The 18,938-nt window shown below is 43.5% G+C and overlaps 2 protein-coding genes across 6 annotated transcripts in view; both read left to right on the top strand.

Moving 5' to 3' along the window:
- LOC118502766 (histone-lysine N-methyltransferase, H3 lysine-79 specific-like) overlaps positions 1 to 18,938 on the top strand; it is a 41,561-nt gene that overhangs the window by 5,021 nt on the left and 17,602 nt on the right. The window lies entirely within an intron of this gene.
- LOC118502769 lies at positions 2,237 to 6,607 on the top strand. The gene has a single exon (XM_036035359.1). It carries the CDS (start codon positions 5,241 to 5,243, stop codon positions 6,015 to 6,017), a length of 777 nt encoding a protein of 258 aa, XP_035891252.1. The 5' UTR covers positions 2,237 to 5,240; the 3' UTR covers positions 6,018 to 6,607.

Here is an 18,938-nt window from a genome sequence, read left to right as displayed (position 1 = left end):
GTGAACAGCAGGGCTAGCTAAAATAAGTATCTAGGTCACTATTATGTAGCGCTGCTTGCTGCTTCCCTTGATTGCGTTTCTGGTGTGTGCACGAATTATGGAATCGATTCGGAACAGCCGAATTTCCATGCCCTCCAGGTTCATTCCGGTAAGGCTTTAATGTTTTATGATGAGCTAGTCACCCCTCACTAGAATGGACCACATGCTGGGTTTTGTTTGCTTGAGTATGAAGTTGAATGTTCCCCTTCATATCAATGGAGTGGATTTGCTCAGTCATTTGTCCTACGTGGAACTATTCAAACTCTCTTCCGGTGCAATGATAAGGAGCCTTCAATTATCTTCTTGGTTTTACTCAAAATAAGTAGGGTTATAATAACAGTTTTGTATATGAACAATTGTTAGAGAATGGTTTAATAATACGTTCGGTAAAGATAATGTCTCAACTGGAACGTGCCTTCAAAACGGCGAACAGAACATTTATTTCTTCCATATGTTGTACCGAATATTCAGCTATGGGAAAATTCCCACAAAGGAATCAGAGAGATAGATTGGCTGTCCGGTCTTTTATTCAACCTGATTCGAAGATGGAAGCTTCAGGAAATCATTTGAAAATGTATGTTTATGGTTATAAGCTGATGATGGAGGAGGTAATTGGTTTAAATCTCTCCTAGGACGTAGAAGCTTTCCATTGAAGCGAACAAGCCAAACAGGTTCAGGTTCAGGTTGAAGACTAACGAGGTAAAAACTAAAATCATGCGAAGAGTATCAACACCAGCGCTTCTGATATTTTCTGATTCCGGCAGGGGTGTCTGTACATCACCCCAGTTGTTCGAAGTGTACATATGCTCTACTTATCTATTGGATCAAAAATCAGCAGTTGAATGTTGAGACTGTAAAGAACATTCATAGTCCCAGTAACCACATCCACATACGCCTCTGAGTCAGGGACTTTATCAAAAACTGACGAACCCCTTTTACCTTCGTTCAAAAGGCTAGTGCAACTATAATTTTCAGAAAAAAATCGCCAAAAGTACGCTCTATGACCTTTGCGATGATCCCTCCGCTGTTACTGCTAGATACTTGCGAAATATTCGCCCGAATTCGATGGCCTGGTCATGTCATGAGAATGACACCGTACGCCGAAGTCCATGTGGATAAAGAAGGCGTGGAAGGCCCGAATTGAGATAAGGACTTTGGCCTAATTTGTTTTATTCGAAAGAAAGATTTTGAGAAGGCTTTTGGTTTTGTATGTGTGGAAAGTCTTCGAAAGAGCTTTTAAAGTGATGAACTCTAGGCGCCTAATAATATTTCTGCTGTGCCAGGTTCCAGTGGCCTAGTCAAGTCATTAGAATAACACCAGACAACCCACTCTGTAGAGTCTTTTGAGCCGTTTAAATGATCCATACTGAGATGGGATGATGGCGTTGATGCGTATGACAAAAAAAGGTGGGATTTTGAAAATGGCAGAGGCGTTAGACAGTGAGCAGTATCGAGGACTTCCACAGTAGGCCAAGACCGCAAGGCGCCTGATAAGTTAGTAGCAATTCATACACCTGATAAGACAGCACCGGTCAAGGCCGACAGCTGCTACAGAGCTGACCGAGTCTGAGTTGTATGAAAAATAAGTGTAAATAACACTTTAATGACATTCCTGGTGAGATAATAATCAAAGACGCGTTAAAACCTGGAGCTGCCAAGATGCTACGAACGGAAGGCTACACAGTTGCAATAGATGTGGACCACACGCCTGATGCATCGCGTGAGGTTAAATATGTTGATGAATCGTATTTTTGTTTGGGTATAAAAATAATTTATCTCTCTACACCAGCCGGTCGGAAAAACACATGCTTCCTAGCGGGTGGTGACGACCTCCACTGATTTGTTCCCCCCATTGCATGGTAGATTGCATCGGTGACTTCTTGATGTCTAGCTTGCTAGTTTTAATAATTTATCCATTCTTTATTATGCTGTCATATTTTGAAGGCTATAAATCACTTTATACAGATGATAAAGTATTAACCCCGTACTATTTTCGCTCAACCAACCACCAAAGTTCAAGTGGGTATGGTTCAATGCACTCAGCATAACATTTTCCTTCCGTGAAGGTTTATTAAAAATTGATGAATTTTGTAATTTTCCTCAGGTCGCTCGTGCGCCTTCGTCTATTGGTTCAAGAAGAAAGAGAGAACTAAAGTCCCCCGGCCAGCTCCATTGACCATGTTCCGTGGCCGTGGTTGGAGGCCATTTAACGAAGGTGGTGGGTTCAAAATACAAAACCCACACATACGCACACGGCACTCGAGTTGGGGTGGAGTGCCGCCACCAAGAGCTGCCGTGGGGTCGTTAGTTGTTGGTGGAATGAAAATAAAACATGCTCGATCGATTTTGCCAAGCAAGCGCGAGTTTTATGCTGCGTCGTCGGGAGCGAGCATAATAGGGAGGAGAAGAAGGGAGGAGGTAACCGTACACTTTCTTGCTCTCTCTCTCTCTCGCTCGCTCTCGCTCTACTCTAGCCCTTTTGGAGGCGCGCTTGGCCACGGACGGGGGGGGGAGTAGATGACGGCTCACTATTTTTATGTGGCCGAGAAAGACTGACGCTCTATCTCCATCTATTCCTCGCTTCAATCTGCTCCCTCGTAGAGCAGTTTTGTTGTGTGGAGATGGATCGAAATTCAAGTACATCTTCGCTATCCCCACCGCAACACTGCCACCCGTGTTGGGCGCTTCCCACAAGAACCGCGTGCACCAACACCAACTACTTAAGGGAAAACGCATTGCAAGCAGTGAAGTGGCTTCTGGTTGTGAATGTGGAAAGTGTTGGGCTGGCGAGAGAGGACTCTTACAGAGCGTGTCTGGTGGTGGATGATGGGGATTGGACAGGAAGGGATGCATCTTTCTTCACTGTGTCTCTACCATTTTCAAAACAGCACACTTCCGCACGATCCGATGTGTTCCATATATGGTGGCCTATGTTGGGGAATGAACTATTAACTAGTTTTTCCTGTACTCTATGCACACACACACAGACGTGTCCGTGCACAGACGCACACACACACACACCAACCTCAAACACACATGTGCGCAGGCAGTTGTGGTATCTGCCTGTGAGCGCTGTGGAACGGAGAGTTCCTTCAACTTTCAAAGTCGCCAGCGTCAGCAAACCTCCGATGCCGCCGCAAACCAGAGCAAAATCGGGTGGTGGTTCGTTGTTTTGTTTTTCGTTTTCTTTCGATTTTCCTTCACTTGTACGCGCGATGCATTTTATGCTATTTTATGCGGTGGAAGTTTCATCGCCGTCGTCTTGTTTGTTTCATTTAACGCTAACGTTTGCCAAAAACGGTTGGCGTGTGGTGTGGTCAACCCTCTTCGCGAACGGGTTATGTCTTGAGGTTATTGTTTTTCGTTTTAATGCATTTTGAATATTTAACTGTCGTAAACAACATTTTTGATGCGGCTTGTGGTTGCCTAATGGTGATTTTCCAACAAAAACCTGTAATGGAGATCGGTCTCCATCAGCAGATCACCAATGGATATAGTGCTTGATCAGCAGATATATTTCACTTTAAGGCAGGCGTGGACTAAGAATTTCGAATTTAGATAATGATTAGTGAATTTAATACAAACGAATCTGATTGATAAGTCGCTAGTGTAAGATGGGTTAATAATATACTATAGTGACTCAGCTATTTAAATTCCTACATCCAAGAAGCATTCTACAAAAATATGGGTATGGGTTCTGTTCCGGCAGTTAGCTGGGACCTTAACTCTGCCTGGGCTAAAAAAAATTGGATGTGGTCTTTTGGAAGAAGTTTTTCTAGCAAATTATATTGGAAGTTGCTGAGAGGTCTTCAACCATCAGCTACTCATTCTCCATGATTTATCACATGGTCGCTATAGTCTCAAAGATGGACGTCGAATTTTAGCAAACAATGTCCATCTGTCCAGAACGTTCTTCACCATTTATTGTTTATTTTCATTATTTCAAGCCTAATTGCTAAGACACTTAACAGTTATAAGGACATGTCTGGTTAATGACGATTACTGATACAATTATATTCACGGCACATACGGAGAAAGGGATCAAATGTACCAAAACTGGTTCGGCGATCCCCTACGTCAAGCAGCGTCCTTGGGCGAAGCGGCCTGGTTGGGACGTATTAGTTGAGCCCAGAGAGTAGTGTTTGGGGAGTCGATCCGGAAGTCCAAAAGTCCCGCAACAAATAGTCTCTGGGCGTTGCAGTTACGCTGGTTCAGCGACTCGATGCCCAAAAGCGCACAGCGAGTGTCTTAGTCCATTTGGACCCTCCAGAGGCGCAATGCGAACCGGGTGAATTTGCGCTGGACGGATTCCAAACGGGCTAGGGGCCGAGCAGCAGATGGCCACCATACAATGGAGGCATACTCTAGCACCGATCGAACCAAGGAGCAGTAGAGCGTCTTGATGAAGACCGGATCCGTGAAGTCGCGAGTAAGTTGCTTAAGCAAGCCTATCAGCTGGTTGCCCTTGGTGACGACGTGTTCGAGCTGTTCGTGGAAGCTCAGCTTCTCATCGAGGAGTACTCCTAAATCCCTAACACAGCTTTTGCGGACAATAGCAGAACCGTTTAATGTGTAGTCGTACACCAGAGGACAGCGCTTTTTCGTGAACGTTACGACAACACACAATTCAAGACCATTCTCTGAACACCAGGATTGGAATGAACAAAGTGTAGCTTGCAGCCGGAGTTGGTCGAAGCGGTCTTGGATCGACAGGAATAGCTTCGCATCGTCAGCAAACAGATCGACATTTAGATAAATACTCTCACGCTGGATTCAAGTTCCACATAGATGAAGACGTTTAAGTCTCGATTTTTCCTGTCACATTTCAGCTAAAAATTGCAGTGAATGTATTCTTGAACTTGGTTGTAAGTTAAATATTATTTTAACATAACATTAAAGTAGTAATTTGTCATCTTTAAAGAGTTGTTAATTTTTTTCTCCCAATTACACCTCGGCGGTATTGGAATTGGTGTTAAACTCTTTTTTTTTGTTGTCGTTAGCGGCTGGATGAGTTTTTCGCACAGAATGTGCAACTGGACCAGTCCAACAGTATCCATCGGGAAATGCTTGCATTGTCTATCAAACTAAGCAAATACTCACACTTACATGTGAATTAATGCTGGAATCCACCCCACCACGGTGAGACTAACGATTGCTCCAGGAATTGCGTTTAGTTCCTGCTGGAAGGGCAAACCGTACTAATGTCCGCACTAAACCCAACTCTGCAACTAGCGCTGCTAGTGGTGCTATCATCGGCTCTAGCAGTGTCGAGGGCGTTGGACACCGATCGTGCCAAACCACGACAGCGACGTTTTCTAATCTTTCCACGTGCCAATCCACAACGTTTGCAGCTGATCGGTGGTTTCGGTATACCAGCGGACATTCAGCTCGAATCGATCACGATGGGATACGTGTTTAAGTCGGTGTATCTGTTACCGTGGAACTCGTCCCACTGGATACCACCGTTCCTGGATCGTCACGAGTTTGAGACAGAACGTCATGCTGTTCGTAGGCGCGAAACCCCGCTAGTGATAGCGCCTCACAAGCTGTACGAACGTTACGACTCTGAACCTAAGTGGCAGGAGCAGCCTTTGGAGGAATCTGCCGAGCAAGAATCCGACGGCACATCCCGATCCCGATGGACTTTCTATCGCGTGCTAGAACAACTGTTTGACCAGAAAGGTTTGGCTGGTCGGAGTTGTGTTTTGCGTGCTATATGTGAATCTTCCGAGGCTAGCTTTACACATACGAGTGGATTGATAGGGGAACTGTTGCACATTGCCTTTACACCTTCATCCACCGGTGATGTTCACGTGGAACCTCATCACACACTTTACCGTCAGGCGGAAGCGGTACCAGGGCTGATGAGTGCCACCAAGAGTGGCAAGTCTGTGTGTGCTGACATGTATGCCGAGTGTAAACTATCGCTGCTGGATTCTTTTTCGAACGTTTTCGGTGGAATAATGAATGGTGTGTGACGAATATTGTTTATGCTCCAATAAAAATATATCTTTAGTAGCTCCTTTATCCTTTTCAATTTATTTTTACCAGTATCGAATGCCAAACTCAGCTAGACTTTGTTATCTTGGTCTTGATATTCTGTTAAAGTCCCTGATGTTGTGCTGTTGGCTTCCTCTCCAATATTTCGATCTTTCTGGTGGACGCATCTACGCAATTGAAGCATAATACACCTCCTCTGTCCAAGTGCTAGTCGTTCCAAATAGCTCTAGCCATGGGCAGCTCAGAATTTGCTCGATCCTTTGAAGATATTTTGTAGAAGAGCTTTAAACCAATCTTGTCTTCTACGTCATCAGCGTAAACCTGGATTTACTTACAGAAGATGGTGTCCAAAGACTTCACCTTGGATGAACCTCTTTAGTGTCTGGTTAAAGCGGATAAAGTTTATCTTTCGCTGATATCAAGTGCGGCCTGAGAGTTTTCCATCTACCTTCACCTGACGTGTAAAGTTGGTATAGCAAACTTGCTCAGCTTTACCAGGATATCAAGAGAACTTATATGGACCTAGCTTATTCTTCTTCCTTGGTACTACAACCTCGAGAGGTCTCGGCTTGCCACATACATTTCTGGTTTTCTGTGACTTAATTTTACTCGTAGTAAAGTTGTCAAGCCTACGTACGGGGAGTCGATCTGGATAGGATTTGAACCCCGGTCCTGTCGTGTGAAGACCGGCGCCGCTATCACCTCGACCACCGATTCCTCCCTATGTGGACTTATAAGCGGCTTTAAAATCACTCATCTGTCCTAACAACTGGCAGTGTAGCTGATGTTCTCCCATCTTTTCCGGAATACTGTCTGATAATTATCCTACCATCTCTTACACAAATGGTACAAGGAGATCATGTAGTACCAGCGAGAAAGGTATTGTAATTGCAGAACTTTAGTGTGTTAGGGTCTCAATCAGGCTGATTTAACGTGCCAAAGATCCAAATTCGACAAACAAATTTAAATTATTTGGAACTTATTTCCATATTTTAGAATCCTCTCTTCGCTTCCTCAGTAACTTATCGATCCGCGTTCTGACCTGCTCGGTAGCGCGCTTATGTTGATGCATCACACATAAAACATCGGCATACCGCGACCGTGCTGCGCCTCTTTCACACCCACCAAAGGCGTGCAGCATCTCTTGAAGTCACACAACAGAACAGAACGGGACGGGTTGCTGTTAGTTCCACATTCTGCTCCGCCCGCCGTCGCTGTCGTCCTACATCAAATGGAATCAACGGCACAGACCTGCTTTCCTATGCTCCCCATGCATATTGTGGGCAAATGGACGCGAATGACGCGCACGTGCCTGTTGTTGTTGTTGGATAGCAGCCGTCCCTTCCCACCAACTATTCCCCCCTCCCCCCCCCATCACTCTCTGTATCATGCTTATGCTCTTTTTCTCTGTCTCTCTTCTTGGCGCGCGTAACGTTCTCAGTACCGCCGGCACTCTCCGGGCCCCTGTGCTTGTGTTGTGTGCGGTGCCCGTGGGAAATTGATCAATATTTATCGATTTTCCAACGCACAAGCACAGGGACACGGTAGAGGAGGTGAAAAAAGAAGGAAAAACCAAAAATCCCTCGCTTGTCCCAGGCAAGAACTGTTCCGGTGTTGTTCGTGCTCGAACGTTCGGATGTTTTGATGTGTAGGCAGAGCGTGTTGTTGTGTACAGAGATGTAAAGAGAGATGTAAAGGAAGCTCGTATTTGCACCCAGGGTAACGTTATGAAATGTGATGATTTATAGGTAAAATATTTCCTCCTCTGCAGGGTATCCGAATGAAGATGCGAAACATTAACGATGAATTTAAAGCAAGCTTTCAACGCAACCTATCTTCTTTATTTTAAATTAATCTTTATCAAACAACTACTTCCTTAAATTGCATGGAAAAATCTCTGAATCATTTACCATGTGCACGCCCGTTTCCTATGGCTACCGACGGCAACGAAAACGACGGCACGACACATTCGCAACCAACCAACCAGGCCGGGTCGGTTGGAAAACGGAAAATCGATAAAAGCAAACGCCCCAAATACGCAAGGCGCATTTCAGCAGTCGCGCGCCGTGCTGTTTGCTGTGTTTCTTGCGTATAACCTGGGCAGTCGTCTGGGCTTTTCTTCAGGAACTAGGACTTTTTTTTCCCGATCGCAAAATTGTTTGTGAGCATAAGCACCTTTGCGAGAGGAAATTATTTTTACCCCCTGTTTTTTGCTAGTAATATTTTTTGGCTTAGTAATATTTAATCGGTTGTTGTATTTTTGGAATTTATAATGTATTGTAAATTACTTCCTGTGGGAAATCAAAAATATGCTGTATTAACTTTAATTAAAACCACAAAAAACTGATCAGTAAAGCACTCCCCAGGACCTTGGAAGGATGAAAACATTGTCATTGATTTTGTGCGTTACTTGTGCTTTTTGTATGCCTTACTCTCTCGTGCGTGATGGATTCATTTCCTCTCACACTTGTTTCCGTATTTTCCGTCTAAACCTGCTGAAGGATAAACGCCGAATTTGTTATGCAGGAAACGTACGCATACCAATCTCCTATCTCCATGTGTATGGAAAGGAATGTGTGGGATAAAGAAATATGCTCTCGAGAATGGACAATCAATACTGTGGATGGAACTTACAAGTGCTATGAAAAAGTAAATGTTTTATATTAGCAATATTGGCTTCCGTTATAGCAATATAAGCTTGATTTTTAATTAATTAACCATAGGTACCTTATATTGCTAAGAACTTATGATTAATACAATCCCAATTTTTTTCTGCAGATAATCTGTATGAAATATTCTGTAAATTAATTTACAAGATTAGTACAAGATTAGTTTACGAAAAGCGTAAGAAAAATTCTCACTGGGATTCCTTGTCCAGACTAGTTCAAGGGTGTCCAGGCGAGTCTAATTCAGTGACAAGAGAGGTGATGGTGACATCACTGCATAGTTCGGACAGCTCGTCATTTTAGCAGCTCCTCGATTGTCTTTCCATACAGGGTCAATGGCGGGGTTGTGAGCATCTTCTGAGCAATTTAAAAGATCTGTAAAGTCCCAGATTCGGCCGTTGTGACAGGTGTTTTGAGTGAAGCAGTTTCCGTAAGCTGTAGAATGATCGATTGACAGTATCCTTTCGCTCGGTCCTGTCTACTGGCCCCAGATAAATGAAGTTTTACCTATCTACTACCGGGGCAGCCTGATGGTAGATGCGACAATGGCACTGGTCTTCAAACGACAGGACCCGGGGTTCAACTTCCATCTGGGCCGTTTGCCCATAGTGAGGACTGACTATCCAACTATGCGATATCAATAACTGCAGTAAGCCAGAAATGGCAGACATGACATTAGGAGGCCGTAAGGTCAAGAAGAGGCAGGTGAAGTTTTATAAGACTTGAAAGGTGCGATCACTTATCTGTGAATCAAACTCACTCAAAACACTTACCTGTGCAAAACTCATCGTTTCGCTTCGATCTTTAATAAGGGATCTGTAACCTTTTGCTATAGAGGAAGGCCTCAAACCAAGTATCGCTGGCATCAGCGTATACCAGGGTCGAGATTAGCTTATTGAAGATTAGCTTCCAAAGATTCACCCTTGAGTACTAGATAGCTCTCTCTGATACTAGATCGGCAAACAAGCCTAGATGTTGGTCATAGTCATTTTTACAGCCCTGGTTTAGTAGCTTGAATGGGATTCTTGCTATGTTGTCTTATACGACTTAAACATTGAAGAAGATATGACAGGAGTGTAGTTGGTATTTCGCCATCATCTACAAGCTTTGCCGTATCCACTGAAAATTTTCAATCACAAGTCATCGATAAATTTATTTCTTATCGCACACATTTATTTAATAATGTCGTGGTTGGTTGGTTAGTTTGTTTATCGATTGTTTTTGGCGACACAGTAATCAACTTTAATTCGATACAATTATTCCTGATATTTATTTCTACAATAATTAAGAAATATAACCTTAACCTTGTTCTTTTATGTCTCAGAATTTATTTTTAACACTCAGTTCACGTCTTACGATCAAATTGAATTTCTCTTTAGGACTAAAGTTTAATTAAATCTCAACTAAAATGACTGTGTAACCGCTCAGCTTTAAGTGGCTTCGATTGTTTCGATCCCCGTTCACAGCACAGCGCTATTATTTTCGGCGGAAAACACGCACACACAAACACCAGCAAAAGCTATAGCGCTCTGAGTGTTTCAACCACAAGCTTCTGGTCCAAGGATTTCGTTCTCCGTGCTGAGATGCTGGATGGTGTGTATATGGGTGTAAAATCGATTTTTCGCAACCTTCTCCTTACAGACACTCACACACACACACACCGAGACCAGATTGCTTTTAGCAAAATGTTCATTCTTGCCGTACAATGCGAAAGCCAAGAAAAAACCTTTCCGCTAAGAGCTTTTTCCGGTGAGAATGTTTTTGTCATTTTTAAATTAATTATATTTATCATCATCATCCGGCGCTCGACCAGGATCGTCCGTCCGGTCCTCACTACAACGTGGCGCAATACTTTTGCGCGTTTTATTTGCTTTTCCCTTATTTTTCACCGAAAGAAGCGAAGATCCATTATGAGATTTTCCGGCTCCTCGTCCTTGACTCGGGACAGGAGCGCGATGGGTCGGTTGTGTGCTTTTGTTTTTTGTTTTGCTCGTGTCCCCCGGAGTCCGTTTTGCCCGATTCCGGCATTGGTTGGATTTGCAGAATTTCATCATCATCACCACCAGGCCCCAGCTCTACCGGCACCACGTCGTCACTAGCCCCCGGGAGGAAGCATCCCCCTTTGGTGTGTGTGGGTATTTCTGCGATAAAAAGCTCCCCAAGGACCGCCGAAAGAAGATGACGAAAATAGAGAGCGAGAAGGAGAGAGAGACTGACATCGAAAAAAAAAGAGAACCCCTAAAAGAGATAAAGAGAGATAGAGAGATCGATAGAATGAACAAGATGGAAGCTTTTTTCTTCGCATCCTGGTTGCTGGCTGGCTGGCTGACGTTCAGTTTCGATGGAACTCTGTATCCTTGCGGCCTTCAAAAGATGGTTGGCAAAGAGGCGAACACATAACACCAAGCCATATAATACATAAAGGGTGTGTGTGTGCGGTATGTGTTTCGCTTTCTTCGTACGGGAAGCTCACCCTTTCGGCGGTGCTGGCTAAAGCTCCTGTGGAAAATCGGCTTTTGGGGTAGTCTGATAAGAATCGAAAAAAGTTGTTCCGAAAAAAGTATCGCATTCTTGTCTTATTTAAGAAACATTTGGATGTTTCTCACAGCAAGAGCAAGTTTAATTTTTATTAAAGCGACCTAAGAGAAAAGTACTTTGATTACCATAATTTTTCTACATATGGTTTGAAAAATTTGCTAAACGAAAACAAACATCAAGTCTAAAGCATAACAAGATCGCTGCAAGAGAGCTTCATTGGAAATGAAAAATTCAGGCCACGGCGCATTAAAACTGGTGCTGTGTATGGATGTTTACGTCCAATCTTGCCTTCATCGTGGAAATGTTTTTTTTTTCCAAAAATGGACCCGGGGAAAATAGCGCCCCCCCCCCCCCTCTTTCTCTCCACCTCTTGCTCCTTTTTCTGTTGTGTTTTGCTGCCCTTCTTGTTGTGTTGAAGCTAGTCTCTGCCTCCGCGTTCTTAATGGAACCATCAGCCATGGTACTAAAGTCTTATGTTCGTCATCATTGCATCACAAAGATTTTAACATCCGAGAGGCGGTCAGCGGGACCTTTCCTTTCGCCGTCTTCAAAATGTTCGGTGGTCGCTTTTCTGGTTCCATTTTAAGGACGAGCCAACACAAAGTTACGCCGGTAGCCTGGGTGTGTGTGTGTGAGTGCGCGGTGTTTCTAATGGGAAGCGAAAGAGCCACCGAGGAACGATTTCCATCAAGCGAGGAAAATTTGGGAAATGGAAAGTGGTCAACATAATAAACCCCATTTGGGTAGGGAGAAAGTAAGAAGCGGGGGCTGTAATGCGGGAGAGTGGAGAGAGACAGAGAGAGAGAGCCACTGAGAGATGAGAAACACCCGGCATATCTGCTTGCTTTTTCACACGGAAAAGCATCTTGTTCGGGGGAAGGATACTTGAGGTCTGCAAAAGGATGTCGGTTGCTGGAAGGAAAGCTCTCGCTCTCTCTCTCTCTCTCTCTCTCTTTCACTCACATATACAACCACACGACCACAGCTTTCCAGCATCAGAATTATCGATCGGGTTTTCGGTCCCTTCGTTCGTTGTCGCAATCTGCTTCCATCCAACACAACATCTGGGGCCTGGGCGTTCGGATTTCGCGGCTGGGGGCCTTAAGCTGACAGCCCTGGTGGTGTGGGGTTCGGTATGCTTTTTTGGAAGCTTCCTATTTGGACTTGCCTTCCCAATCCCAGAACTTCTATGAGCTTGGTTGATGGTATTGGTGTATGCTTTAAAGTGCGCCATTACAGGAAACGTCGCAAAATCAAAATGTTGTCGCTGGATGCTGTATAATATTGAATGATTCAACTGTGTTTGAGTACTGGAGCTTTATTCGTGCTTTTCGTTCTGATTAGATGTGATATTAATATATATTTAAATTGCTATTCATTCTGCAGAATGTTTTACATACTTTGTGGAGCTTGTTATTCAATATTCCCTAAAGGATAGTAAGTAGCACAGATGGGATGTGCCACTTTAAGATTCAGAGTTGCCTCCGCGTGATGTAAGGCGGGGCAGGAGCACGAGAAGTGCTAGCGCAGCCTGGGAAATAGTTTTCCTAACTATCCTTGACACAGGGAAAAGTGAGCTAAGGGTGGAAAAGCTAGTTTGCATCGATCCTTCTTATCGTCCGTTCTACCTAGCGATCGTTGTGCTCTGGAAGCGTGAGAGAGATAACATTACTGGAGCAAAGGAGAGCGAGAGAAAAGCATGAGAGCTTTTAAGCGGAGGTTGGATGGTACGGTTCGTGCGAGCGAGAGAAAATGGAGGAAATTTGTTAATTTCCTACGAATTAAAGTGATTAAAGTTGAGCTCTAACTGAATGACAATAATGCTATCAATGAACCCCTCCACAGGTTGGCAGTTTTGAAATGATTTTTTAGTGAGAAAAAGTTTTGATTTAAATTTTTTTTGGCAGTTTCAGACAGCAGAATTTTTATTACAGGGTTTCTTACTTTGCAATTGCATGAAAAACAAAATTATAGGACTGAAATATTTAAGTCCAGTATTGTCAAAAAGTGGAATCTTTTCAACTTAAAATTGTTCTCTCTTTGGCTTTACAACCCCACTTGGTGTGTCATTTTTGCCTTCCTTTGATTTGATTTGAACCGCTGCTGTAGTAAATCCTGCTTATGGGTCTTTGACTTACACAGAATAAATATATTGAGACAGATTCCAAATCTACCTGAAATTGATCCATCTTTATCTTGAACAGTTTCAGAAATTGTTGGAATTTTCGGAACACTAGCTAGCTTTATAACACTGTCAGTTCAATTCTCTCTGTGATTTTAATTGGGATTTGCCCCCGGCATAGTTATCACTAAATTACGAGTTAATTCACGATCAGAAGTAGTTGATCAATTATTTTAATTATATTGCAAACATAACAAAAAATATGACAATACGGCGTCGAGCCATTTACATTTACTGAACAATAATTTTGTTTTATTTTTATTGTATTTGTATAGGGTTTTACAAAGTGTTTTTAAAACATCTGCAACATTTTTCTTTTCTATAAATTAGTTCACGAAATATCCATCGTCTGTCGAAATAGTTATTTACCGACATGAAAAATGCCGTTAACACTTCAAAATGAGCTTTTAAACCCCTGTATTGTACCCATTGCGAAAAGTATGTTATCTTAGCAAGAGCTGTTTAACTAGAATCGATTTGGGAAATGTTCGTATTTTCTCGATTTTATTCTGGCTACTGGCTATCGACACATTTTTCACTAGAGTGAGATGTGACTCCGAAATTCGGCGAAAATCTTGTCACATTGCAATAAAATTACCCTTGACAGGTTTCCCGCGCCATAACATGCATGTCCTTGTGGACATCCATTTTCATCCATTGCGCTGTGCTGCTTTCAGCTCTTTCGGCGATAAATGGGAAAAGCATGCCGACTGGAAAATTGATGAGCGCGATAGAAGGTAAAAAGGGGTGTGAACACGAACAAGGAGAATCGATTTTCGGTATTTTAGTAGGGGTTTTGGTAACACTTCCTTCCTTTGGACGAATTATTCATCCGAGCTTCTTCCGTTTCGGGACTAGATTGACCGGAGCGAGAGAAACGGTGCAGTAATATGCATGGCGCGACTTTTGGATTATTTTTAGACTAATAAATGTCCAATTACTACCTTCTGTAGTGTCTCTATGTCTATGTCTATGTTATGCTTGAGAATAACATTATTGATTAATTGTGGCGCTTAGTAGTAGTAGCAGCAGCAGCAACCTTACCCCGACTCATCTCAGCTGGAGAATGGACGCGTTTCGGTCGTCGATGTCAGTTTGTTTGCTAATGGGGCACGTACTATTATGAGCACGTGCTTTCGAGCGGCGGTTAATACTTCCAGCCATGTTTCTATGACCTTTTTGCTACTCTGCGTGGTGCTCCGAGTGAAGCGTTTCAATCTATCTTTCCTTCTTTCGACGGTGACCTACTTTATGGGACTTCGTCTATCCTGTAGGAGGAACTACGAGGAGTTATGGACGGAGTGAGGGAATGCGAAAACAAGCCCTTACCTTTTAATGGTTTGCAGACGAGGCTGGTGTTTGATGATTTGTGTACTTAATGTTATGTTTCGGAATCCTTTTTGCACTGAAAATGAAGTACAATTATCAATGCCTTTTCAAAATCAGACATCACGCTAAACTCATCTACACCAGTCAGCAAATCAATGTATCAAAATGGAAATCTGATAGAAGCCATTCATTTCGGCCAGCAGTCTCAACATCTCATAAAAACCGCTTTTTCATTCTATAATGGTGATCCTTCACCCAGTCAAATAGGAAAATGCAACACTGGATGCATTCCATCCGGAAAGATGTTTGCTGCTTCCGCGTGCTTGCTGAGGCAAAAATGCTATTTTAAGCTATTTATAATCCCATTGGGTTGAAGCAGGCAAGGTGCTAATATGGGATTGGTGTTGGAAGAAAACTTCGAACTCTTTCCCCGCGCGTTCCATCCCCCTTACCCAGCCTGGATAACGTCTCGTGAATTCCTAAAAAGAAGTGCTACAAAAGGCAGGCATGCAACTGCAACCGACAGAAAGCGCAACGTGGAGCACCACGATGATGAACGTATAAAACGGGGCAAATGATGATGATGATGATGGTTTGGGGGGGAGGTGGAGGGAAGTTTCCATGTTTGACCTACATTTGGTCGCATTCGCCCCGGTTTATCGTTGTCTGCAGTGAGGGTGTTTTTTTCTGTTCTTCTGCTTCCTTTTCCCGGCGTCTGTTTATTTTGTCCCTCCGGGTTGCGGATTGCCGCTAAAATGCAACCGTGTGCGCGCGGGATTGTTTTGGGTAGCGGCGATGCATTTTATAGAAAGCGTTCTGTGAGCGGTGAGCGTCGGTTTTGGGTTGGTTGGGCGCTTTTCCTCCATCGGTCGATCGATAATGGTGGCCGCCGGTTCTGGCGTGGCACCGGTTGCGTAAGCGTTTCGGGGGTTTTTCACGGAAATAGATATGGGCGAATGCTGTTGGAAGCGTAAAGTTGGGAACGAAATTGTTGTTTTATATGTTGCACGTTTAAAGGTGCACGCTGCTTACTGCCGAGTGAATGTAGTGTTTTTGAAGAGAACGGGTGGTAGTTTCATTTAAGTTTTCGGGCTATCGTGGTCATTATTAGACAATTTTGAGGCTTTATAGGAAAATTTCACGAGGATGCACATTCGTGAGAGACCAACTAATACCTGTGGGGCAAAACGTATTGTTATTTTAGGTAGAATGGAGGACTTAGACAATATGTTTCGATAAGAATTGAACTACTTATAAAGTAATTCCTTTTGCCATCAACTGCAGTAAGTGGTGGACAGAAGGAGCAACAACTAACAGATACGTCATTTGTTGTATCGGATCTGAAGCAATTGTCTATGTCCTTTTCTTCAATGGACAACATAACAACAGCTCATAATATAACACATCTACCAGGTCCCACCAACTGTACTGCATGAGGTTAATGCCTTGCATTATTATTCTGATTTATCAAATAGACTACAGATTTAGAATCAATACTGAGGGGCGGCTCGGTGTTAAAGGTGACAGCGGTTCCGATCTTCATACGGCAAGACCGGGGTTAAAATCCCGTCCGGAGCGTTGAAGCGTCAGCCCTCGTAGTGAAGACTGGCTATCCAACTACTATGTTTAGTCAACCAGAAATGGCTAGCATGTTCTAAGAAGTCGTTAGGCCAAAGAAGAAGAAGAAGATGATGATGAAGAACAAGCGGACTGAGGCTAAAATCCCGACAAACCAGAAACAAAAAAAGGCAAATGATAGCAAAACTTTTTCATCCTTTATGGCTACCTTATGAATTATTGTTATTGTGGCCTGTAAAATTTTTGAACAACCACAAAATATCATAGTTTTACTACAAACCAACTGGACCGTTTAAGTAATAATAACCGTAATAACCGAAATCAATTACACAGCCTAATAATAAAAGTTTTTTGTGTTATTAATGCTATCTGCTGTATTTCCGATATCTTTTTTGATATATTTTTAAAAATTGGTAGATTATTGCGTTAATTGTTTACTATTAAAAAAATATTTAAAACAAAATTAAAAACGTTTTTATAATTTTGTTTTACGTTTCACTAATGGAAATCACCTCGATGAAAACCACTAAAGCTTAAACGCTATAATTATTTTGAGCAAGTAAGGTTCAATTAAAAACAAAACTCTAGTTGTTGAACACAGGTAGCTGTTAGAAGAAATCCGACCGTCCGAACGAAACTCGTTTGATTGAAGCAGAAAATCGATAATCCACAGCACATTATTCGCCGGAATACCGGTTGCCGTGTTGTCTAGTGTTTGTAGGTGGGTATGAGTGTTTCGGGAACACCCACCCACCCACCGGTCAGCAAAGGATAGCGAAAGCGTTTATATATCCTTTGCTCTCGGGCCATGGAAAACGATCGCACACCTGTGTCTGGTCCGTGGTTTGTGCAAACCGGCCGGGAAATGCATTCCGCTTTGTAACGAAAATCAATGATGCAATTAGAAAGAGACAAAAGGCGATGGGGAAGAAGGGGGAGCGAGAGCGATTTGTGTGACCGGCGGCTCCAGACAGACAGGCAGGCGCGTCGCGTGAAATGCGCACGTCGTTATGCACGTCCCGCGTTGGGACCGGTCGTCGTTGTTGGCTTCCGTCTCGATTTGGCAAGTGAAATGCATCAACATCACGCATCTCGGGTGCTGGTGTTATAAACTTTGCTGCACACCCTGAAAACACTTTCCATTGCCGGCAAACGCGGCGACCACGGGGAGACAGCGAAACCTGTTCATAATTGACCTTGCTTCGACGTGGTCACAACACCAAAAATTGGCAACCTGTTTCGGTCCGTCGCCAGTGTTAATGTGTGTGTGTTTGTGTCGTTTATGCTAGGAAGGTGTGTCGCGTATGATAAAACACGTGCTGTGTTCAGCATGTGAATGGAAGCATTTAAATTTCCCGCTCATCTGTCTGTGGCACCACCACCATGACGTTTTAAATAAATTCGAGGCGAGATTTAGCTACGATTACGCATTAAATATTATTTATTTGCCTGAATGTTTGCAGACAGCAGGAAACATTACTTTTTATTCGGGCTCCAGGGGCAAAGTGTGCTTCACCTCTCTGGTTGGTTTATTAATATAAATCAATACATAGATAAACATCTAATAGAGAGACTAGCAGATTTGTGAGATCATTTTTAAGGTTCTTAAATTTAATATTAATTGAGGATTGCACAAAGAATTCTTCTGGATATTGTTGAAAGGTCAGATGGGTATCTCGCCATCTCCACAAAGATATTATGTCCCAGGCAAAGCCGGGGAATTTTGTATATCAATGTCCATCTTTGTCCAGGATTGTCCTCGATGTTTAAATCCTTGGTTTTACTCATAAGTTGGTGCTGCTTGTGGAGGGTTGTCCAACACTTCTAGGTGTCCAAAGTGCTAGAAAACTCAAAGCTCAGGTTTAATCGGTGGACGGATGTCTCTCACTTGTTACAATTTCTTTACTTACTTCCTTATCAAGCGCTACAACCGCTTTGCGGTCTTGGCCTGCTGCAACAATCCTCGATACCGCTCACGGTTTAGCACCTTCGTCTGCCAATCCGTTATCCCGGCCGTTCTGGCGGACGCATCAACGCCATCACTCCATCTCAATTCAGACCTAGCACGCCTCCTCTGTCCGTGTGGATGGCCTAAAAGGACTTTACGGGCTGGGTCGTCCGGTGTCATTCTCATGACGTAACCAACCCACCGGAGCCTGGCGAGTCTAATGCGCTGTACGATAGTGAGATCATCGTACAGCTCGTAGAGCTCGTCATTGTAGCGGCTCCTCCATTGTCCTTCCACACATACGGGGCCAAAAATCCTTCTGAGCATCTTCCTCTCGAACGCGGCTAAGAGGGCTTCGTCAGTTATAGATAGAGTCCATGCCTCGGAGTCGTATGTGAGTACTGGGACTTTAAATGCTCTTTACAGTCCCAGCTTCGTCCGTCGCGACAGGTATTTAGAGTGAAGAAGTTTCTTCAGGCTGTAGTATTACCGGTTGGCAGCCAGCACCCTTGCGCGTATCCCAGATAGGTGATGTTTTGGACGACTTCGAAGGTGCGGTCACCTATCTGTACATCACCCCTGCGTAAATCAGTGTTTGTAAGCAGGGCCGCTGGTAGTGCGCCACCATCATTTTGGTTTTCGGCTCGTTAATCTCCAA

The sequence above is a fragment of the Anopheles stephensi genome, chromosome 2 (assembly GCF_013141755.1).
Source record: "Anopheles stephensi strain Indian chromosome 2, UCI_ANSTEP_V1.0, whole genome shotgun sequence".
Lineage (NCBI taxonomy): Eukaryota > Metazoa > Arthropoda > Insecta > Diptera > Culicidae > Anopheles > Anopheles stephensi.
Note: the sequence above shows the minus strand (reverse complement) of the source record. Positions and strands in the feature narration are given on the sequence as shown.